The sequence below is a fragment of the Vespa crabro genome, chromosome 1, assembly GCF_910589235.1.
Source record: "Vespa crabro chromosome 1, iyVesCrab1.2, whole genome shotgun sequence".
Taxonomy (NCBI): domain Eukaryota; kingdom Metazoa; phylum Arthropoda; class Insecta; order Hymenoptera; family Vespidae; genus Vespa; species Vespa crabro.
In genome coordinates this window covers 6,697,571-6,718,808 of record NC_060955.1, presented here as the reverse complement: position 1 = coordinate 6,718,808, position 21,238 = coordinate 6,697,571, and the positions used below count along the sequence as shown (strand labels likewise).

Sequence of the window (21,238 nt, the reverse complement as noted above, 5' to 3'; positions counted from 1 at the left end):
AAAATAGAAATATCGTCGATCAAGAAGATATAGAAAACAAAGATCTGCGCCATTTTTGTAGTTCTCAATAGGACGCATGCGCAGGATAGGAACGACGCTGACGCAGAAGGTACGTCAGCTGTTTTGTTAGAGCCGTAGTGCGTGTGTTGGGAATGGTGTATTGTTGACTGCAGGGGCATTTCGCAGTTCGTAGATTCGATCATATTCCTTTGTTTATTTGCCGCGAATTAGAAATCAGTATCGAACATAGCAGGCACTTTGTTAGTAAGTGAAATATTTTCGGGAGTAGGATCGAGCTAGGTAAAAAGGCGTTAGTGGTAAAGGAACACCTCGCAATTTTATCGTTCAGTCTGAACCCGTCGGTCGAATTGATTCTCTGAGAGAACGGAGTTGTGAGTTCGCAAAGGCAGTCGGTCCGATTACGTCGCTGTTCTGGCGACCACTCTGGGAAGCTTTCGAGACTTTCGTCTTTCTGGAACGAACTGTGGTTGTGATTCCAGAGTCGAAAAATATGGCACAACCAACAAGCAGCGCGTTACGGGCTCTTGCCCTCGAATACAAAAGCCTTCAGGAAGAACCTGTCGAAGGTTTTCGCGTGAAGCTCGTTAACGAGGACAACATGTTCGAGTGGGAAGTCGCGATCTTCGGTCCTCCAGACACGCTTTATCAAGGAGGCTATTTTAAGGTGAGTAAACTTCATGTCGCTTATGTTATGCGATTTATATTTAGTCCATTTTCGTTTATCTATTTATAAAGATTGTAAGCCACTAAATTCAGACCGATATGTTAAAAAACAATAAATTCAGACTTTTTGGTTATGTTTCCTTTACTTATCTTTAAATGCATATATCACGATCTTTCCTTCATGTTTTGTTTGGCTTAACTCGTAAACATACTTTCTTCAGTACCATAATCGTAACTTTTTATCTAACAATTCGTTTTCTCCATTATTTTTATCAATATACAAAACTGTTTAGTCACATTTTATAATACTTTATTGTATCTGTTTAAATAGTCATAGACATAAACAATGAGTGCCGCATTTACAATTAATATTCAATTTGTCGTACTTTATAAAATACCAATTAAAATAAATAACAATCATCTTTTATAATTCTGTGTTTGATAAAATCTTTAACTAGTCATTTTGTTCTATATTATTAATAACAATATGTTTATATTTTCAATTCTTAATATACTATTATTTACATTAAATGTACAGTTTATAATACTCTTGAAAACACATGAATACACGAAAAAAACAGAATAGCTAATTTATAAGTTTGTCCCTTATGACATTACGTTATTTCTTATGAATCTTTTTTTTATTACAACGTAGTTTACTTATCGATGATACATTTGAAAACTTTATCTTCCCAAACTATGATAATGGACCTTATCATTTATGGAGTAATGAAAACCATATTCTGTTTATAAAAGATATAATTTTGTTTCATCCTTCAATGGTTTTTTTTTTTTTTTTTTTTTTAATTCTACGTAGTCATTAGCACCTTTCATATTGCTATCTGTACTTTTATAATGCTCTTTGTTTCTTAACCTTCATTTGAACATTTATAGTAGAAAACTTTATCATTGACTAACGTTTCCGTGCGAGCTATGGAGTGTACGTATGTACACGAAACATTTACATTGCCTTGACCGACCGAACGGACGACGACGATGATGACGACGACAACTACTGCACCGTTTTTCTTTCGCTTCGACAATGCAGATTTCACGAGCGAGATAAGACACATATGGTTCTTCTTTATCGCATTCGCGGAAAGGACATTTATTTTATCGTAAAATAAAATTGGTAATATTAAAAAATATTATTGATGTAAAAATGTTAAATTAGAAGTTGCAAATTATCAAATGATAATACAAAGAAAGCATTTATGAGATAATCTCTCTCTCTCTCTCTCTCCCATCTCTTTTTTTTTATTTATTTATTTTTTTTTTTTGAAAAATCTAATTTACGAACATGAAACGAGCGTCGCTTTAATTCTCAAAGTCGTTGAGCAATCTTGCTGAGCCAAAGATTACCTAACGCGGCGAATCAAGCGACCTGCATTTTGCAGCGATATTAATTCTCCGATCGAGATGCAAGATTCCGTATCGGATAGCAGAAAGTATTTGTGCTGAACGTTTCGCGGCACATTGCTTTTCCTCTCATGTTAATCGTTTCGTGATCGAACGAGTTTAACGTCAATAATGTTAGCCAATGTCTATTCGCGCGCACAGTATCGTCGGCATTGTTTGCAGTTCTATCGCCTCGCGATCCGCATTCTAGCGAATCGTCTCTCTCTCTCTCCCCCTCCCCTCCTTCTCTCCCTTCCTCCTTTTATTTCTTTTCTCTTTCTCTCCCTTTGATATATTCTTGGTAACAATTTATGTTCTTCGAGTTAGAATTCTACGAGAATTGCTCGTGAGAATAGTAGGAGGATATATTCGTGATTTAGAAAAGTGAACGCTTTTACAAAATATTTCATTAAGAAATTTAGAACAATTCTTATTTATTTCTTCTTCAAGAGCTTGAATTTATTCAAATTTGTAATTTCATAGACAAAATCCTTTATTCTGTACATTGAGCCGTACAAACGGAAAATAAGTTTGATTACTTGCTAGCCACCATAAACTTTTACACGTTCCGTCCGCTTTCTAAACCACTTTCCGCTTCGTTATGAACGAGCGCATGGTTATTCACGTAACGCGCACGGTGTGTATCTTCCCGTGGTATAAAGCAGCTGTAACGAAACGTTCTGACTCGATAAAGAGATAGAAAAAGACAGCTAGATAGATAGGGGGGGGGAGAGAATTTCGAATAAATTGATTGAAAAGCAAGCTTTTCAATATTTTTTAGTCTGTTCATGATACCATAAACATTTCAATTATCGCTTTAAAGCTTTAGCAATTTATGTATTTCACCAGTAAAATTTCATATTCAAAGAGAAACAGCAGAGAAGTGTACGGCTTTGATCTTGCGATTATCGCTTTACGCTTTATAAACTTTCTAAATCGCGTTTAGAATATCTACTCTTATCGTTGAATCGTGTTCGCCGACTGAATTAATAAATGCTTTTAAGTTAGTAGTCAAGCTGTTTTCTGTTAAATCGGGTATAGATAGACAAAAGAAGGAATATTGAACGTTCGAAAAGAAAGAAAGAAAGAAAGGAAAAGATTTGTCGAAAGTTTTCTTTAAACGATACACTTCGACTCGTTGTTACTCTACAATCTTTTACTGTCGACTTTTATCCGAAACTTTTCATCCAGTGTTACCACAAGTCTCGCGTCGAAAGATCTAATTCACTCGACTTTCACTTGACGTCTCGTTGCTTTTCCTTTTTCTCTTCTCCTCTACAGACGACATGATCCGATCGCAATAAAAATAATACACGTAGACACGCAGACATACATACATAAGGATTTGTTAGTATGTTTATTTGAATAAAATTTGCTAACAAACGCGGTCAATGTATAATACATACTGTATCTATTTTATTTTTTGCGAACGAAGTTCCCCACCTCATTTCTTCTCTTTCTCTCATTGACTTTATCCTTTCACCTTAGCCAGAAGAGATGGGTATCGTGAGAGCAGTTCGTGCTGATATGTCGTGTGCACTTTCCATGAAATCCTAACGGTATCAGTCGGTCAATATTCGACGTATAATATTATATTGTATAACGGTGAAACTCTACCGATTAAAACGCATCCATAGGGAGTATAGCTCGTGGGTGGTTACTTTAGTAAATGCATCGAATCTCTAAACCCTCAAGGATCCGAAGGTGTACCAAATCCTTCGTTTCTCGATTGTATACATTTCTGGAGAAACGAATTTAGTATAGTCTAGTATTCTCCCCGATCAAATTCATAAGAAATAAAAGAAAAGTAGGAAAAATAATCTGATAGTATTTAAATCGCAAATCGATGTGCCACATTTACTTCTTTTTCTTTTACGTTTGTCGCACTTGTCTTTGATCATATCAGACGTGCTTGTTTGTTAGACATGTCTACAGTTTAAAGTAGGGGTTTTCAGCATGGATTACGCTGTAAAATTTTTGGGAGTTACATTAAATACAAAATTTAATGTATGTGTGTTTTATTTTATTTTCATTTTTATACTATAACTATAATTTTATCTATTTAAACAAGTGGTACACAAATTACATACACATTTCCAGGGAGTATGTGAAGCAGATTGAGAATCACTGATATAAAGTCTAGACTCTGTGAGAATAAGGAGAAGTACACCGTTCGTGAGATCAGATAAGCGTAATCTTTTGCAAGACTACTTTTACAAAATTATGAAGATCCTTTCGAACGAGTTAGAAAGAGAAAAAGATTGGACATAGATTTTTTGTGATCATCAAAAAAAGTCAAAATTGATGTTAATAAGTCTGTAATTACACTTGCTTACCAAATACTGGATTATCTATAGTTCATCCTAAGTTTTGGAGGGGACTTCTCTACTTACGATTTTACCTATATCGCACGATGTCCTTTTACGAATATGCACAGGGACGGCTCCACTCTTATCATCTATGTAGGTCGCCAAGATTTGTAGGCCAACTAAAGGCAAGCCACGATTTCAAGAGAGAGAGAGAGAGAGAGAGAGAGAGAGAGAGAGAGAGAGAGAGAGAACGGAGATTCTTGAGAATCTGATCAAAATTATGGATTTTTTTCCTTCCTTCTTGTAGAACTCACGATTATTGGCTGGTATTTAGATTTCGCCCCCTCTTTAGGGTTATTTCTATATTTTCTTATCTCACATCAAGCCATTTATAGCGAAAGAAAATTTGATATAAAATTCAATCTACGTTGAGGGAAATTAATTCTGAAATATTATCAAAAATCGTGAACCAAGGTGAAAGCCTAATTTAAAATTTTTATCCGATGATACTCAACCGACAAAATTAAATTTTTATTTGACGATATACATACTGTTCGATTGAAATCCTATGGAAACTCACTTCATGATATTTGCTTTTTTTACCTTTGGCAATAATATCTTAAGCGCTATTATATCCTTATTTCCACCTTTGAACCTTATTCGAATAAACGAGGTGTGCAAAAGTATCAAGTCGATAAAGTTTTACGCTTATGTCACGTGCCGAACATGTTGCATTATTAAAGTATTCCGTTTGATGTTCACAACGACTATGCTTATTCTGAATAGCTATTGTTGATATTTCCGAAAGTTTAGATGGAATCGATCGGGAACGTAGTACCTTCATTAAGAAAATTTACGGACTATTCACATGAAGAGCAAAGTTTCAATTTTAACAAATTATTAAGTTCGTTGATCGTAAAATATTGAAGTTGTTTTGTGTTGTTCCGAAAAAAATAGATAAAGTACATCATACATGTAAGCGTTATCATAAGGTCATATCGATACTGGAAATAATTTTTCTTGTCAATGTCACGCTATCATTAACGAGAATGACATTTTTGTGTCGTTGATAAGAACGAGGGAAGAAGATCGATAATATTATGATAGTGATAAAATACGTTTAAGCCTCATGGAAAGATCACCGGATGTCGAAGTTTAAGATGAGATCAATCGATTGATCGATCGTTTTTTATATTATTACATGTTCTAAATCAATACAAAAAGGTATACAACATGTCATAGCGAAGCTAGTTTTGCACGTGTTATAAGTAAACTACTTGAGCGCATGACCGAACGTGCATATATCGTAGCAAACGAAAACTATCAGTTTAGATTAGTTTGCTTGACAAAAAGGATAATTCGAAATTTCATGACTTGATAATAACGTCTATTGAACTTGTATAACTCGAAAAGTAGAAAACTTGAAAACTTTGCTTGGTAATCAGCGAACGAAGAATATTTTATAAGATGAATTCCTCTTTTTGGCTGTTCATACAAATCGTGAGGCGAAGTGAAAACCGATATATAATATTTGGTTGAGTTGTAACGTTACTACGAATTGAAAAGGAAAAAGAAAGTCTTTTTGTTTCGCAAAAGAAAAAGCGAGAAAATCAAATAACGACAAAAGGTCGGAACGGTGTCGGCAGTACTATCGTATTATGATTACTTTTTATCGAACATTGAGAATTTTTACGTAGAGTTCGTTGACGTTGACATACACGCGTTCGCTGACGTTTCATTTTCCATTGACCGAAACATACATAATAGAAAACGATATCGATTCACTCTTTCTTTTTTTTTTCTTTTTGTTTCTTATTTTCTCGTTAGCCTTTTTTCTTTCCTCTTTACAAACTACTGTCCTATATAATCGAGTATCAATGTGCGTGTACTTTAATGATCCATTTAAATTCTCGTATTGATATTTTTTTTTGTGAGTATAAAAGAACACGATAAAATTATTTTTAATCTTACAACTCGAGCTATTTTTAAAAAGGAAAAAAAAAGAAGATAAAAATAATAAAAAATATAGACGGAGAAAATCGATCGATCATTGCCGCGGCTTCGCTTTCGTAGAGCGTTGATGGAAAATAGGTTAATTCTAGGACGCGCTATCCCAGAGGACGAGGCAGATATTTAGGCCATGACCAGGTCGCGATCAATATAGCGTCCCCCAACGTCGAACAGCTTTTGACGAAAGTCTCCATCGAATGTCGGGACCAAGCAATGTTCACGTATATTCATTTTCATAATCGAAATCGATATATCACAACACAATCTACGAGTTGATTTCGTTCATTGAAATTTTATTCACTTTAAAACAAGTTATGACAGTAATAGTTCGCTTTCTAATATCAGGAAAAAATATTTTTAACTGATAAAATGAGAATTATATGTTTGAAAAGCTCTTGTTCCATTATTATTTCTAGTCATCGTTAATATACCATTTCAAGGATTAGTAATTTTAAAATTGCAATTGATTTTTGTAGAATATCATAGATCATAGGATTAATAATGGATAATGACGTTTATATTTTCAGGCACACATGAAGTTCCCGCCAGATTATCCGTACAGTCCGCCAAGTATTCGGTTCATGACGAAAGTTTGGCATCCGAACGTATACGAGGTGAGTGAATATATGAATTATCGATCCCCCGCATACCTCTCGTTTCATCCATCCTTTTTCGACTACCGCTCTCTCTCTCTCTCTCTCTCTCCCTCCCTCCCTCCCTCCCCCTTTCTCTCTCTTTCTCCCTTTTCCATCCTACCCTTTCCTGTGTCCGCCACTTTCCCCTTCTCTCTTTCATCCTCCCCGTGTCTTTCACCCTATGCCATGGCTTTCACGAGTATCAACTTTTACGTCGTGCTCTCTTGCAAAAACCTTCTCTCTACGACAAGCCGATGCCTTGTCTTCTGCGAAAGCATTTAAAAAAGACATAATGAACAAACGAATCATTCATCCGCGTAATCCCCATTGACTTTCACCGCGTCTCGTTCGATTGCTTCTCTTGCTAATGAGAATTGTGAATAGATATGAATTAGAGAAGGAAAAAGATGTATATATGAAACTATGATTGATATTATTAAGAAAATGATAGAAAACTAAACATTTTCGATAGTAATTCGATACGATTAACTTGTACGAAAAAAACATTTTCTTCGATCGAATAATCGCGATAGCTTAGGGCTGAAGAGGATTATTAAGCGCACGTGTAGTTGACGTAGATGTTCCTTCTCTCTCTTGGCCTTAGAGCATGCTCCTCCTGGTGTCGACCTTTAGCTAACTAGAAGGAAGGAAGGTGGAGTCATTGACCGACAAAAGATTCTTGGACATCCGTGTCCAGTTGTTAACCGGGAGACCAACCAGTGGAACACTTAGAAGAATAGACTTAGACGTGACTAACGGGAATGGCACAGACATCTTTCTATTTCTCTTTCACACATATATGCATAAATATTTTTGCTCTCTTCCCTAGCCTTCCCTAGCCTTCGAATCGTGAATCGTGAAAAAATGATAGAGATCCGTGTGGGTGGCACATACACATGGCACATACATATAAACTAAACGGTTCCCCGCTTCTCTTCGAGCTCAAGTTTTCGAACAGAAAAAGCGTCGAGTCAGCGCGAACTAGCATCGCGCATAAAGCATTGTTGATATTTCAATGAGGTGGGAACGGAAAAATCGAAGACTGGTACATTTTAAGAAAGGCAGTTCGTCATTTCAAGGTCGATGCTCTCTTTCTCTCTTTGCTTCTGTCTTCGTCACACATTCTCTCTCTCTCTCTCTCTCTCTCTCTCTCTCTCTCTCCATTCCTTTCTTCGGTCTGCTCTTGACCAGTTTTTTTGAAGGTTCGATTCGATATGTCTCTTAAAATTGATCAATACATTTTTTTTCTTTATAACAGAAATATATTTACATGTCTATATATAGATGAATTTCGATTTTATTCGCATAAATTTTCGTCGAAATGAAACGTATACTCTCATTCGTCAAGTGTTCCGTTTGATTGTATGCCATCCTGTAAGGGTTTGAAGGAGTAGAGAATAGGGGAAAGAGAGAGAGAGAGAAAGAGAGAGATCCTACGTAGAGTAGTCGTCCGGATTTCCTGTCGCCTCGTTGAACTCTCCACGAGTTACGCGACTCAGCTTGACTCAGCCATACAGGCTAATCGAACGTTACACCATTGCACCCGGTTGCTGATGTTTTTACGCTTAACCGAGACCGGAGAGGAGCGTGAAAGAGCGTGAACGAGCGTGAAAGCTTCTGCGATATCTTCTGGAAAATCTATGCCTAGAATGTGAAGTCATCAACAAATTCTTGTAAAACTTATAAAGAACAAAAGTTACGCTCGAACGATTTGTCACTTTCATTTTCAAATATAGTCATAGTTTTAATTCAACCTATGTATGCGCGTAGGGTTATTATAGACGTAATTAGAAAAAAAAATCTGCTTTAAATCAAAAATATTTAAACATGAAATCGATCACATTTACTTTTGCTTATTTCATTTGGAACACTATCGTAATTATAAAAGTCTTACCTTGAAATTCTGAACGTAACAACGAACTACGTCGGAAACTAAGATCAGATATATATTATAAAAAGATTGATATATACATATATGTATATGTATATAGATAGATAGATAGATAGATAGATAGATAGATAAATAGAGAGAGAGAGAGAGAGAGAGAGAGAGAGAGAGAGAGAGAGAGAGAGAGAGAGAGAGAGAGAGAGAGAAAGTCAAAAAATCATTGATGCAGCGAGATGTCTATGAGAAGATAAGATCGACTCTTTGAATTTGTCGAAGAAATAAATAATTAAAAAGAAGAGAAAAAGAAAATATAGTAATAAAAAGGGATAAGCGAAGAGGGGGAGGAGGGAGAGAGAGAGAGAGAGAGAGAGAGAGAGAGAGAGAGAGAGAGAGAGAGAGAGAGAGAGAGAGAGTAGAGGCATCGAAGTGTCCGAAGCGAGCACGTATCGGGTGGTTGTTTTATTACGGAATCTCTTCGCTGCCCTCGTAGAGAGGTCGACGCCTCGAGAGATCCGGCGAAGCGTGGAACGCGTGCTCGAGTGTGTGGACGGTCACGTACACACGTGCATAAAGCTCGCATGTCTCTCTCTCTCTCTCGTGTATGTGTGTGTATCTCTTAACTCGACTTGCTTTTCGTTTATGATTGCGTGCCTACTTCGTGTGTGCGTACGTCACACCGACTGCGTTCATGAGCGCTCGCGCACGTTCGTTCACGGGGGAGCTCAGGTCTGTGAGCTTCTCTCTGTCTTTTCTCTCCCTCTCTTTCTCTCTTACTGTCTTTCTCTCTCCCTCTCTTTCTCTCTCTCTTTCTCTCTATCTATCTATCTATCTTTCCATCTCTCAGTCTTTTTTTTCTCCCTCGTCGACTAAGGTCGCGCTCGGGACCTCCGAACGACTATTAACGGGACAGGATCTCTCTTGAGTCTGTGTGAATCGAGCGTGCATTACCCTGGTAAAGAGATAGTAAGAAAGAGAGAGAGAGAGAGAGAGAGAGAGAGAGAGAGAGAGAGAGAGAGGGAGAGAGGGAGAGAGAGGACACGCGACTTGGTTGCTCGTTTAGCTTGAGTTCAAGGTAGAACGCGATGGGATTTACGCGAGGGACCACTCGCTGCTACAAGATCGAGAGAGAAAGAGAGAGACAGAGACCGAGAGAAGCTAAGAGAAGATTCTCTTTCTCACTTGTGACGTTTACCTCGAACTTTAGCAATTCTACCTATCTTCATGGTACCACCTTTTGAAGTTAACTGAAACTCAAAGGCCTATAGTCTCCACTATCGCCGCATTTCTTTCATTCTCATTCTCTTTCTTTTTTTCTCTCTCTTTCTTACGTGACCATGAGCTTTATCAATCATTGCTTCGTGAAGAAAGTTGGCAGCGTATAAACGCGTACTATACCTCGTATAGATGAACTACTAAAACTTTTATTTACGACGAAAATTCCTTTATCTATGTTTTATTTTCATTTGATAAATCATAACTCGACAATAATACTTTTGTTTATGATCAAGATTATTTTGTCTGGGATAGTGTAAATTTTTTTAGCAAACATCACGTATATTTGTTTCGTTTGTTATTCGTTTATATCTACGCATTGTTCATAAACTCTGATATAATTTCAACATCCTCAAACATCGCGATCGTACATTTAATATCAGACGCCAATAAAATAGAAAAAGAAATATGAAAAGAACAATTGTCGTTGCGGCTTTTTGCAACTTTAACTTCAATTTCGAATTTGTGAAAATCATGATCAAATCATTTCTTCCTCAGCTGGATCACAAAGAGCCGTATTTATTTTTATGCCTGGCCGTGCGCAACAAGCGAATTCGTTTCGCCCACCTTTTCCGAGTATCGTCTCGAATGTGAGAATCTTTCGACCCGATGAAAATTTGTCTGGCAAAGCGAATTACTAAGAAACGTTTAGGGAGCTCGACTCGAAATATTATTCCTATAAGTAGACGAATCTCTTAATCTCGTCTACATTAATTAAATCCGAATAATTGAATCCTCCATTCTTTCAAACAAGACGAGATGATAACTTGCTTACCGTTTCGTGCTTACTACTTTTACGTTCTGTTCTTTTTTCATTTGCTTCGCAGAACGGAGATCTCTGCATATCTATCTTGCATCCACCGGTAGACGATCCACAGAGCGGTGAACTGCCATGCGAGAGGTGGAACCCAACGCAGAATGTTAGGTAAGATCGAATGCGTTCTACGTGAGGATCTTTTGGACTCCCTCGATCTCTTTTCTCCATTCCCAGCATCATCATCATCATCATCATCATCGTCATTATTATTATTATTATTATTATTATTATTATTATTATTATCATCATCATCATCATCATCATCGTTTCATCGCCCTACATCGTATATATCGATACAAGAAAATAAACGATAAATGGATATTCCTTTGATACCTCTTACAGGACGATCTTGCTGTCAGTGATCTCACTCTTGAACGAGCCCAACACATATAGCCCCGCCAATGTAGATGCCTCGGTGATGTACCGACGTTGGCGTGACTCCAAGGGGAGAGATAAAGAGTATGAAAATATCATAAGGTAAGGAGCAAGTATCGAGAAGGAGGATGTATGACTCTTTCTCTCTCCTTTCTCTCTCCGTCTTCTCTCTCTCTCTCTTTCTCTCTTTCTTTTTCTCTTTCTTTCACACACATACACTTCTTCGCTCCATTGTTCTTACCTTTCCGTACCGTTATAACTTAGTCTTTTTCTCGCACCGCTCCTACAGTTCTAAGCGAAAGTTCTCGTCTCGTGGGAGACGTATATCGTTGATTCTCATAGATTAAAACGATGAGCGTTCCTTAACAATAATTCACGTTCGAGATTTCCTCTCATTCTCCATTTGATTTTCAATATTCGAGATAGACAAATTTCGAGTTCTTTCGAGTTTTTTTTTGGTTCTTTCTTTTTTATTAATTAATTAAACGAAGTTAAATAGATCGATAGAAATATATAAATCAATCTCCAAACACAATCGTGTTATATAATGATTTTTTATGTGGTAAATGTTTGATATGTTTTATAATGGAGATTTTTTTTTTCGAGATAAACGGTTCGTTTTTTACGTTCCTCTTTTCAAGAGAAATCTAACGAAAAAAAATCGCGATATATTTGAACGTAGCAGCGTTATATGTTAATGCCTGACAATAATTGAAATAAACGTAATCGTGATCATAAAAGGATTTCCACGCAATAAACATTTGTGTTCACAGGAAACAAGCTCAAGCTGCCAAGATGGAGGCTGAGAAGGAAGGTATCGTAGTACCGGTAACATTGGAGGATTATTGCATAAAGACACGTGCGAGGCCAGCCGAACAACAGTTGGATATGACGGATTTCTATGACGACGAATACGAATTAGACGACGACGAGGATGAACAACTTAGCGCCAGCGATTACGAAGATGGCGACGATAGCGGAAACGGAGAGTCGTGATCCATTTCTTAAGATTATAAATTACGCGAAACGCTAATTATTACCAGTTCTGTATAGATTAATAAATTAATGAGCTTCTAAACCGGACGCGCTCGCTCTCTCTCTCTCTCTCTCTCTCTCTCTCTCTCTTTCTTTCTTTCTTTCAGATTGTATACATAGATACACGTACATTATTCAAATAACAAAGATACACTTTCTCTCTTTTCCTCCCTTTCGCTATTCGTTCCTCTTTCTATTTTCTCTCTCTCTCTCTCTCTCTCTCTTTCTCTTACTCTCTTTTTCTTTTCCATCTCTATATACAAATGTGCCACGTAAATTTTCAACTAACGCGTCACATTGTCATATCATATGGCTTCGATTGCTGCATGATCGAAGACATCGTCAATTAACGTGTTCTCACAAGTACCGATCACACATTTCCATCTCTTGATAGTTATTTTTGACATCGAACTACTCTGACGTAAATGCCGTGTCGTTTATTATCAATTGTAAATGATATTTTAATAGAAATGCGACTCTTCTTGGTTAAGCAATTGATTTACAAATTAATGAAATGAAAATTGTAAAGATTTGTTTTAATTCCCCGGAGTGGAGATATTTATCAAAAAGCTTTTTCATATCGAATCAAAATAGAATAATTGTGTTGCTATCCGAGACACGTGAAAAATGTTAAAAGAAGTTATGGAGAGCGTCGTACCGTTAAGTTGTCGGGAATACCGTGTTTACAAGCTCCTTAACTTAAGCAATATACGGTATGAATATAAGTACTTCGGTAGGAGCACCGTGCTTGTTGTGTTGTGGCTGGCACATTCGAAATAACAATGAGAAGGATCGATTGATTTACCCCTCTGGCAGAATCCTCCGTGCTATTAAATTTATACATAAAGTACAAGAATTGGTATTAGAAAAAAAAAAACGAAGTACCTATTTATCTAGCGAATTCAAAGTTACGAGCAGGTACATCAATTGATCCTAAGTATACAATCTTATTATACATATGAAATTTATGAAAAAAAAAGCATGAAATGTGAAATTACATCATAACGCGTGATGATTATTTATGCTGTAAAGCCAAAAGTATAATATCGAGAAGAGTACTACACGCCAATAATGAAAAATGAAGCAAGTTGTCCAGAAAGATTCGTATTCGAAATCTCCAGTTCGATTTCAATTAACAAGTAATCGATTTGAGATAAAGGATTTATCGAGTCTATGAATATTATAATGTATTAATTATTATCAATTTTTCTTATCTCTAACGCAGCCATTCTTTGTTATGATTACGAGTAACTTACGTAAAATCTAACTATCGAACTTCAACGATTAATGAGAAAGAGACTTCGATGGATTGCTTGCTTACATTTTTACGCGTAAGATAATTATTACTATAGAAAATATCTGAGTTGTAAACTACGAAATTAATGTCGGGAAAACGTTTGAAACAAGTACCAATGTATGTCTGAGATGCCTACATGCTTCGTGCTAATGCCACGAAGCAAATTTAACGTGTAATTTTAAAAGCCCCCTATTTAGAGCTTTTATAATAAGTAAGCTTATATAATGGTAACTATCAATATAAATATCTAAGTATCTAATATTTACTGCTTCCTTTTTTCTTAATTTTAATCACGTCTATTATATTATCAATATCCAACAAAATAAATGTTTTTCAATTTTTTTTTCTTAATTGCAGTTACCATTTTTAATATTATAATGTTTTTATTTCCAAATAATATAACGAATTGTTAACTATATACCAAGCTACATAGCTTACTATTTTCTTAGTGACAATAAACTACAATGAGATAGCAATCATTTTTGATATACCAAATGTCGAAAGAGTCTTTTGTTTATTCCCTATCTTTTTGTATAAGCGTCCATATTACGATAACTTATATTTTTTTTTTATTGTAAACTTCGATAATCGTAAAGTACCGATTAATAATTTGTTTCATTCGTCGAATTTAATTTATATAAGTTTTATTGAAGAATTTATATCAGTAGTTCTTACCATTGAAAATATAAAATCTTTTTTACGATAGATCAAATACCATTATTTTGTTAACAAAACTGTGTCCATAAGTTGATCTTTTTCTAATTTCATATGAATTTTTTCATTGAGAACTTTTTATCAAATACTTGTGTTAGGGGGCTTTTATATCAAATAAGAGACATACTCTGTGACAATGTTCTAAGATAACTTTTCACCATTAACATCTGGTAAAGTTAAGCTTCATCTCTTACAAGAAGCTTAAAACAGATGTGAATTGAAATAAACATAAGTTTACTATTAAGTAAAATAAATATCAGATATGGCTAACTTACTCTGTGGCAGTGTATCTGTGCTCGTATGACTGAAATTGTAAATAGTACATGAAACACACAATCTTAAAAAAACATAAAATGTGTATATGGTACTTTCACTTCGTTTTCCATCAGCCATTTTATTGAAAGACCAAAATTAAATGTTGAAAGTGTTAAAGCATAAAATAAAGATGGAAGTTTATTTAAATTTTCAATATTGCCCAAGCATATACTCGGCGCTTGAAGTAGTAAGTAAAATAGTAAAAATGAATATTCCCTAGTTCCTCTAATATAATATAAAAACAAACTTCGTTTCGTGTTTCTCTTACAATTAGATATGTAACAATAGGAAATTGTTGTGTAACATTTAAATAATGCTAATAATTTGTATACATAATTATTTCTTTCTTCTTTTTTGTACATATCAATAAAAATCTTCATACAATTATTAATAAATTTCTAGTGCAGTAATGGCACGTGTCTCATTAATAAATTGAAATAATATTACAGTCATACTACAAACGATTAATGTTATAAGCAATATAAAAGTTCATAGAAATTAAAAAAAAGAAAATATAACGTATTGTAAATTCATAATATTTATCTGTGATATACAAAGTATATTTTAAAACAAGTTTGTAAGAGAGAGCTTCATTTTTACTGTATCAATGTTATTCATAATTTATTATTTGTTTCAGACAACAAGTAAGTATAAATGTATGTATAATTTACACATATTTATTTGTACCGTAAATTTCGTTGTACAAATATTTTTTAAGATATTAATATTCTAATTTTTCATACATATACGTCTTTTAGGAATTCCAACTAATATGTGATTTTTAGGTGTACATGTCTCTGGTATTAATTTACCAAGATATACTAAATAATTAAATTGCTCAGCCTGTAATTTTCTATCAGTGTCTATAATAGCCATACATTCATATCCTTGTTGAGTTTTAGCATTTAGTTTATCGTGTGTTTGATCCGCAGCATGACTAAGAGTCAAATATTGTTTGTTGCTTATGTGTTTCTTAAAAATGTTACTTCTTGGATATGTTAAATGATGGCAATTGTGTAATGATCCATAACAACACGGACAACTTACAAAAATAGCATTTCTTTTAATACATTGTTGAATAACTAAATCAGTTGCTACTCCACAAGCATGCAAAGATAAACCTATATTAAAATTTCCTTTAAAATAATCTAAATTACACTGATAAAATTTAATATTAGTCAATTTCAACAGCTTCACTCTTTCTTTTGCTCTATTTAAAGATTGTTCTTTATTTTCTAATAATATTATAGTACAATTTGGTAAAAGATATGCAAGTAATACTCCAAGGTGACCACTACCAGAACAAAAATCTACAATAACATCACCTGCTTTTGCTAATTTTATAACAGGTTTACATAGATTTTCTAACTGTTCAGATTTTCTTTTCAGACGAGAAGGTGGTAAAGATCCACCTTCTGGAGTTATGTCAAAAGGAACATTTGTCCAATCAAAACATATTTCTGCACCGAAGGTTTCTGCATCAAGCTCACTTATAATTTCTGCATTATGGATAATTTGCATGGAATATTCTATGTCTTTTTGTTTTGTGTAGATACGACTTTTTGGTTTATATCTTTTAGGATCACTTTTATATAAACTTTCATTAGAAACTTGAGGAAGTATATAATTAATTTCATTATTAATTTTTTTTTCTTGAATAGATAAGCAACTTAAACATTCCAGTATAATATGATCTTGAATCATTCGTTCGTACCATTTAGTTATCAATGGTAATAATTTAAGTATTGCGTCACTTGAATATATTGTAAGCAATATATGCACACAAACAAAAATAATTATATCAGCTAACGTAATATAAGAACCTTCTGCATATTTATGTTCTGGTACTTGAGTTTTATATTCTGTTCTTACATCTTGCATACTTTTTTTCTTAGACACTACATATTTGTATAGATTATGTATCCTTAGTGGTTGCGACATATGACATTCAAATCTTGCAAGACTATGAGGCAATTCTACTTGATTCGAACTACCTAAATTAAGAAATTTTAACATGTTAATCATATCTATTTCACAAAACTTAGTCCAGACACTGCTTTCCAAACAAGCTAATAAACATGATTCTTTAAATCCCAACAAAGATCTACAGTAATGTAATGGACAATCTATGAGAGTTGATTTTATAATCTGTCTTAGTATAGCACAAAGTCCTGCTATGTAACTTGTTTTATTTAAAACTATACTAGGTAATTCACAAGAATTTACATCATGAGGAATCTCTTTTTCATCTATAATTTCATATACAAATTGAGATATATCTATAATATACGCGCATTCATTTAACTTTTGTTTAGTTTGAATCAACTTAATATTGATCTCAGAATTGCAATATTTTATTGTAAAAAGTGTTATGATCGTTTCTATTGGAGCAAGGCATAAATCAGTCAGTGAATGTATCTCTAAATATGCTTCATCCATTTTTCAGGTTTTTGAAACCACTAAAATATATCATATAATTATAAAAAATTTATAAACAAATTTATTTTTCACTTACTATACACTAGCTCTTAACTGTCTGGCAACTTTGCGAATAATTCTTTGCCTTAGTATATTTTCTCTCCAATATACACTAATACAAGAAATAAATGCTAAGGCAAACATAAAACCTTCAAATTTCCAAAATGCTCTCTCTTCTAACCATGCTACTCTGTCACAACTGAAACATAAACCATTTAAATATACATAGAAAAAATTCATCTTTATTTTAATAAATTCCCATTAACTATGAATTACCTTCTTGTTATAGTTTCTCCACTTTTACACTTCAAAACTTCTTTATATCTTGCATGAATACACACTGTAATACTTTCACTTGCAATTTCAAAAGCATCGCATGGATGACATTCTGTAATTATCTCATATTCATTTCCCGATACACAAACAGTATTATTCTCAAAGTTATCAAGATAAAGTTTATTTGGAGAATTTGTCCAGTGACTTTCAACGATCAACACTAGAATTGTTAATCTATATAAAGTAAAAAAGAAATTATTCTATTTATGTACATAAACGATTACTTATTAAAGAATTTTATAAGACAAAGTAAACAATGATCTGTTTACGTATATTAATCACGAACAAAATGTAAAAGATATTAAAGAAAATCATTGAAACGTGAATTACAACTGACCCTCCTAATAAAATTATACCTAACAACATTCGCTTCTTTGTACAAGACTCAATCATTTCGTATGTTTCTACTTATATTTACACTCTTAATTCAAGTTATGTTATCCTCTCATAATAAAGTTAATATTCATGTGTACAATGTACAGCACCATAAATTATTTTCGAAAAAATATGAGATGATATTGAAAGTCGATGTTGATCGAAGCGCCACTCTGTGTTAAGTTTCAAAACCTTGTTAAGTACTTTAATAGTACCAACGTGATTTTAATTTCAAATAGGTATATTTATAACAAAAAATAATAAATTGTAAAATAAAATATTACGTTATGTTATTTCGTTAAAATAAAGTTATTAAACATTCCGTGATCTATAAATATTTCAATTTTAAAAATGTTTTAATTGGAATATTCGTTTTTATTATTAATTAATTTGTTTTGTAAATTTTTTTGTTCTTTTATGAATTGTATACATTCTGTTTCTACTGATGATGCCAATTTTATAAGTATAAGAATTTGTTCTAAAACTGGATTATCTTTCTGCAAATATCGAATCCAAGATACTGCAGAATCTTTACTAGATGTACCAGTGGCACATACTGCAAAGTAAACACCATCCTCTTGCTCATGTACTGTAGGTGCTTCAATGATCTTATTTGTCTTCCAAAATGGAATTTTAATCTTGCTAACATCTACAAAGAAATATGGATAATCTTTAACGAATACAGTCAATTACTTTTAATACAATAGATGTCATTAACTTACCATCAGGATCTCCATATTCATAAGTACTCTTTTTTGGATCTGATCTCAAAATGAAGTAATCGACTGACTGATTTGCAACCCAAATCTTGAAAGGACCTTCTACGTACATAGGCAAATCCTTCCTTAATTTAAAATGTTGTATTACTAAATCTTTTTGAATGGGACTCATAGCAGATATTATCCATGTATCTTCAATAGATTCCTCTATATCTTTTGTCTCAAATTCAGATATAAGTGCTGTTACATCAATACTACTTATCTTTTGTATTGCTATTCTGGCAAGTATTTTTGGATCTGTAGGTACTGGTCTAGGAACAGGCCAAGGATTTAAATTTTTAAACTTAGGCATCCAATATAACATTCGCCATAATTTTTTCAATGGTCTACCATGTTTACCAAAGATATTTAAAAGAATATCTTGTATTTCTTCATCAGGTATTACGTTATTATCTTCCATTTGTTGTAATAGATCGGTAGCAGTATCTTGATGTTTTGGATAATATTTTAACACGACATTAAAATAATTTCTTGGAATATATGGTCCTTTTGGAAAAATATTTAATAAGGCTTTATAAGCTTCAATATCTTTATCTATACCATAAACTTTCATGTATTTCAAAGCTAATTTAATAAATTCTATTTGACCTCTTTTATATTTTTCTTGTTCATAAATCCTTATAATGTCAATGAAAGTCTCTTTTCGTTTTTCTTTTGTATTTTCAAACAAAGATGTCATAAGAGTATTACTTTTCTTTGTTTCCTCTTCTTTATAAAGATTTTGAGCAATGTGGAATAAACGATTTGTCGTTAAAGGCAGAATTAAACAATTTTGTTCATTAAATTTCTTTTTAGTTATCACAAAATACTTAAATACTGAACTATTACTTTTTATTAAATATCTAAGGAGTGTTTTATTACCGATCATCTTATTTATAAGTTAAATTCTTAATATATATATATATATATATATATATATATATATACAGACTTTTTTATTATTTACTTAGATATTTAGAATTTATTTCTGAATTGTATGTATTAATAATCTAACCTCATTTATTTCGAATGTGTTTCGAAAAAACATAGAACGCTACTCAGTATGGTTCCATTGATAAGTTGGACTTATCAAAGCATTGTTGATAAAACAGTTTATTATTTTAATATTGATAGTAAAAGTAATGTTTATAAATAAAATAACATTTATAATAACGATTATAAATTTATGGATATTAATTAAATTAATATAGCACATGTATTGTCAAAACAATCATTAATTCATGTATCGATTTGATGTTGCGAGGTAAACATAATGTCTTAGGAGTTCAAACTTCGCGATAGTGATTGTAAAGAATATTATTAAATTCATTTATATAAAATGGCTCAGCATGAATCAATATATGATTTAGCTTATCGTGGTAAGACGTCAGATGTGAAAATTCTACTTAATGAAACTGAATCTTTGAAAACACAAACAGACGGCGTAAGTATTCAAATTTAATAAACCATGATCGACGATTGAGGTTATAAAGTGAAAATTAAACTGCATATTTGTTTTTTAGAATGGACGAATGTTAATACACTGGAGTGCTTTAGGCGGACACGATGATCTAGTTAGATATTTATTATCTCTCGGTGTACCGGTTGATCCAACAGACGACGTGAGTTTATATTTTGTTTATTTTGTATCACGATGACAAAACTGGCAAGGAAAATTTCATTTCGTATGTAATATAAATGAGCGGGTAATTTCAATATTCTTTTTTACGTATACCTATATCACTCGTAAAAAACGTACGATATTGTCTTGCATTGAATTTTCGCACCATTAATTATGAAAAAAAATCGAAATAATGAAATATAATTTTAAACAATTTTTTTATTCAATGATCATTTCATAGACGAATATGACACCATTAATTTTGGCAGCCTCTGCTGGACGAGAAAAAGTTGTTAACACTTTGCTTGCCGAAGGTGCAAATGTTAATGCAAAGACTGTGGATGGACATTCGGCATTGCAATACGCAGCATCGAAAAATTGGAAGTCAATTTGCGTTGCATTGCTCGAAAAATATGCGGATATAAATATCACTGACAAAAGAGGAGCGACTCCTATGCACAGAGCTGCTTCAAAAGGAAATATTGCGATAGTTAAATTGTTAATAGAATATGGAAAAGATTTAAAGATAGGTCTTGTATTATTTGATGATTTTTGTGAACATAATTAATGAATCTCATCTTATGTTAATATATGAATGTTATGTGGATCATTTATTTTAGATCAAAAGGACGCATATGGAAATACCGCGTTGCATTTAGCTTGCGAGGAGGATCGTCTGGAAGAGGCAAAATTGTTGGTTATAAATGGCGCCGATATAACGTTAACCAACAAAGAACGCAAAACACCATTAGATCTGGCAAGTCCTAGATTAGCTCGAACGCTTAAACAACTGAAGGAAGACCCGATAACAACTTAATGCTTTTTTTTGTTATATGTCAATTATACTTGAATGTATTGATTTTCTGTTATGAAAAAAAAAAAAAAAAAAAAAAAAAAATAAAACAATACTTTCTACGCGTG

At 33.3% G+C, this 21,238-nt stretch overlaps 5 protein-coding genes across 5 annotated transcripts; 2 read left to right on the top strand and 3 right to left on the bottom strand.

The window, feature by feature from the left end:
* The first annotated feature begins 112 nt into the window (after positions 1–112).
* LOC124427892 (ubiquitin-conjugating enzyme E2 R2) lies at positions 113–12,471 on the top strand. Its single transcript, XM_046971310.1, has 5 exons — positions 113–685; positions 6,929–7,015; positions 11,024–11,121; positions 11,356–11,490; positions 12,162–12,471. The coding sequence occupies exons 1-5, from the start codon at positions 512–514 to the stop codon at positions 12,382–12,384; spliced, it is 717 nt and encodes a 238-aa protein (XP_046827266.1). The 5' UTR covers positions 113–511; the 3' UTR covers positions 12,385–12,471.
* A 161-nt stretch (positions 12,472–12,632) lies between these two features.
* On the bottom strand, positions 12,633–17,405 carry LOC124427857 (glutathione S-transferase C-terminal domain-containing protein homolog). The gene is made up of 2 exons (XM_046971236.1): positions 17,265–17,405; positions 12,633–17,208 (listed from the first exon to the last, which is right to left on the bottom strand). The coding sequence occupies exon 2, from the start codon at positions 17,186–17,188 to the stop codon at positions 15,479–15,481; it is 1,710 nt and encodes a 569-aa protein (XP_046827192.1). The 5' UTR covers positions 17,189–17,208; positions 17,265–17,405; the 3' UTR covers positions 12,633–15,478.
* On the bottom strand, positions 17,122–18,239 carry LOC124427906 (protein JTB). Its single transcript, XM_046971335.1, has 3 exons — positions 17,901–18,239; positions 17,504–17,737; positions 17,122–17,426 (listed from the first exon to the last, which is right to left on the bottom strand). Exons 1-3 carry the CDS (start codon positions 17,954–17,956, stop codon positions 17,264–17,266), a joined length of 453 nt encoding a protein of 150 aa, XP_046827291.1. The 5' UTR covers positions 17,957–18,239; the 3' UTR covers positions 17,122–17,263.
* A 53-nt stretch (positions 18,240–18,292) lies between these two features.
* Positions 18,293–19,599, bottom strand: LOC124427871 (evolutionarily conserved signaling intermediate in Toll pathway, mitochondrial). The gene is made up of 2 exons (XM_046971261.1): positions 18,661–19,599; positions 18,293–18,587 (listed from the first exon to the last, which is right to left on the bottom strand). Exons 1-2 carry the CDS (start codon positions 19,583–19,585, stop codon positions 18,295–18,297), a joined length of 1,218 nt encoding a protein of 405 aa, XP_046827217.1. The 5' UTR covers positions 19,586–19,599; the 3' UTR covers positions 18,293–18,294.
* Positions 19,600–19,998: 399 nt separating this feature from the next.
* LOC124427899 (26S proteasome non-ATPase regulatory subunit 10-like) lies at positions 19,999–21,232 on the top strand. Its single transcript, XM_046971322.1, has 4 exons — positions 19,999–20,140; positions 20,220–20,318; positions 20,559–20,847; positions 20,938–21,232. The coding sequence occupies exons 1-4, from the start codon at positions 20,036–20,038 to the stop codon at positions 21,132–21,134; spliced, it is 690 nt and encodes a 229-aa protein (XP_046827278.1). The 5' UTR covers positions 19,999–20,035; the 3' UTR covers positions 21,135–21,232.
* Positions 21,233–21,238: the final 6 nt, after the last annotated feature.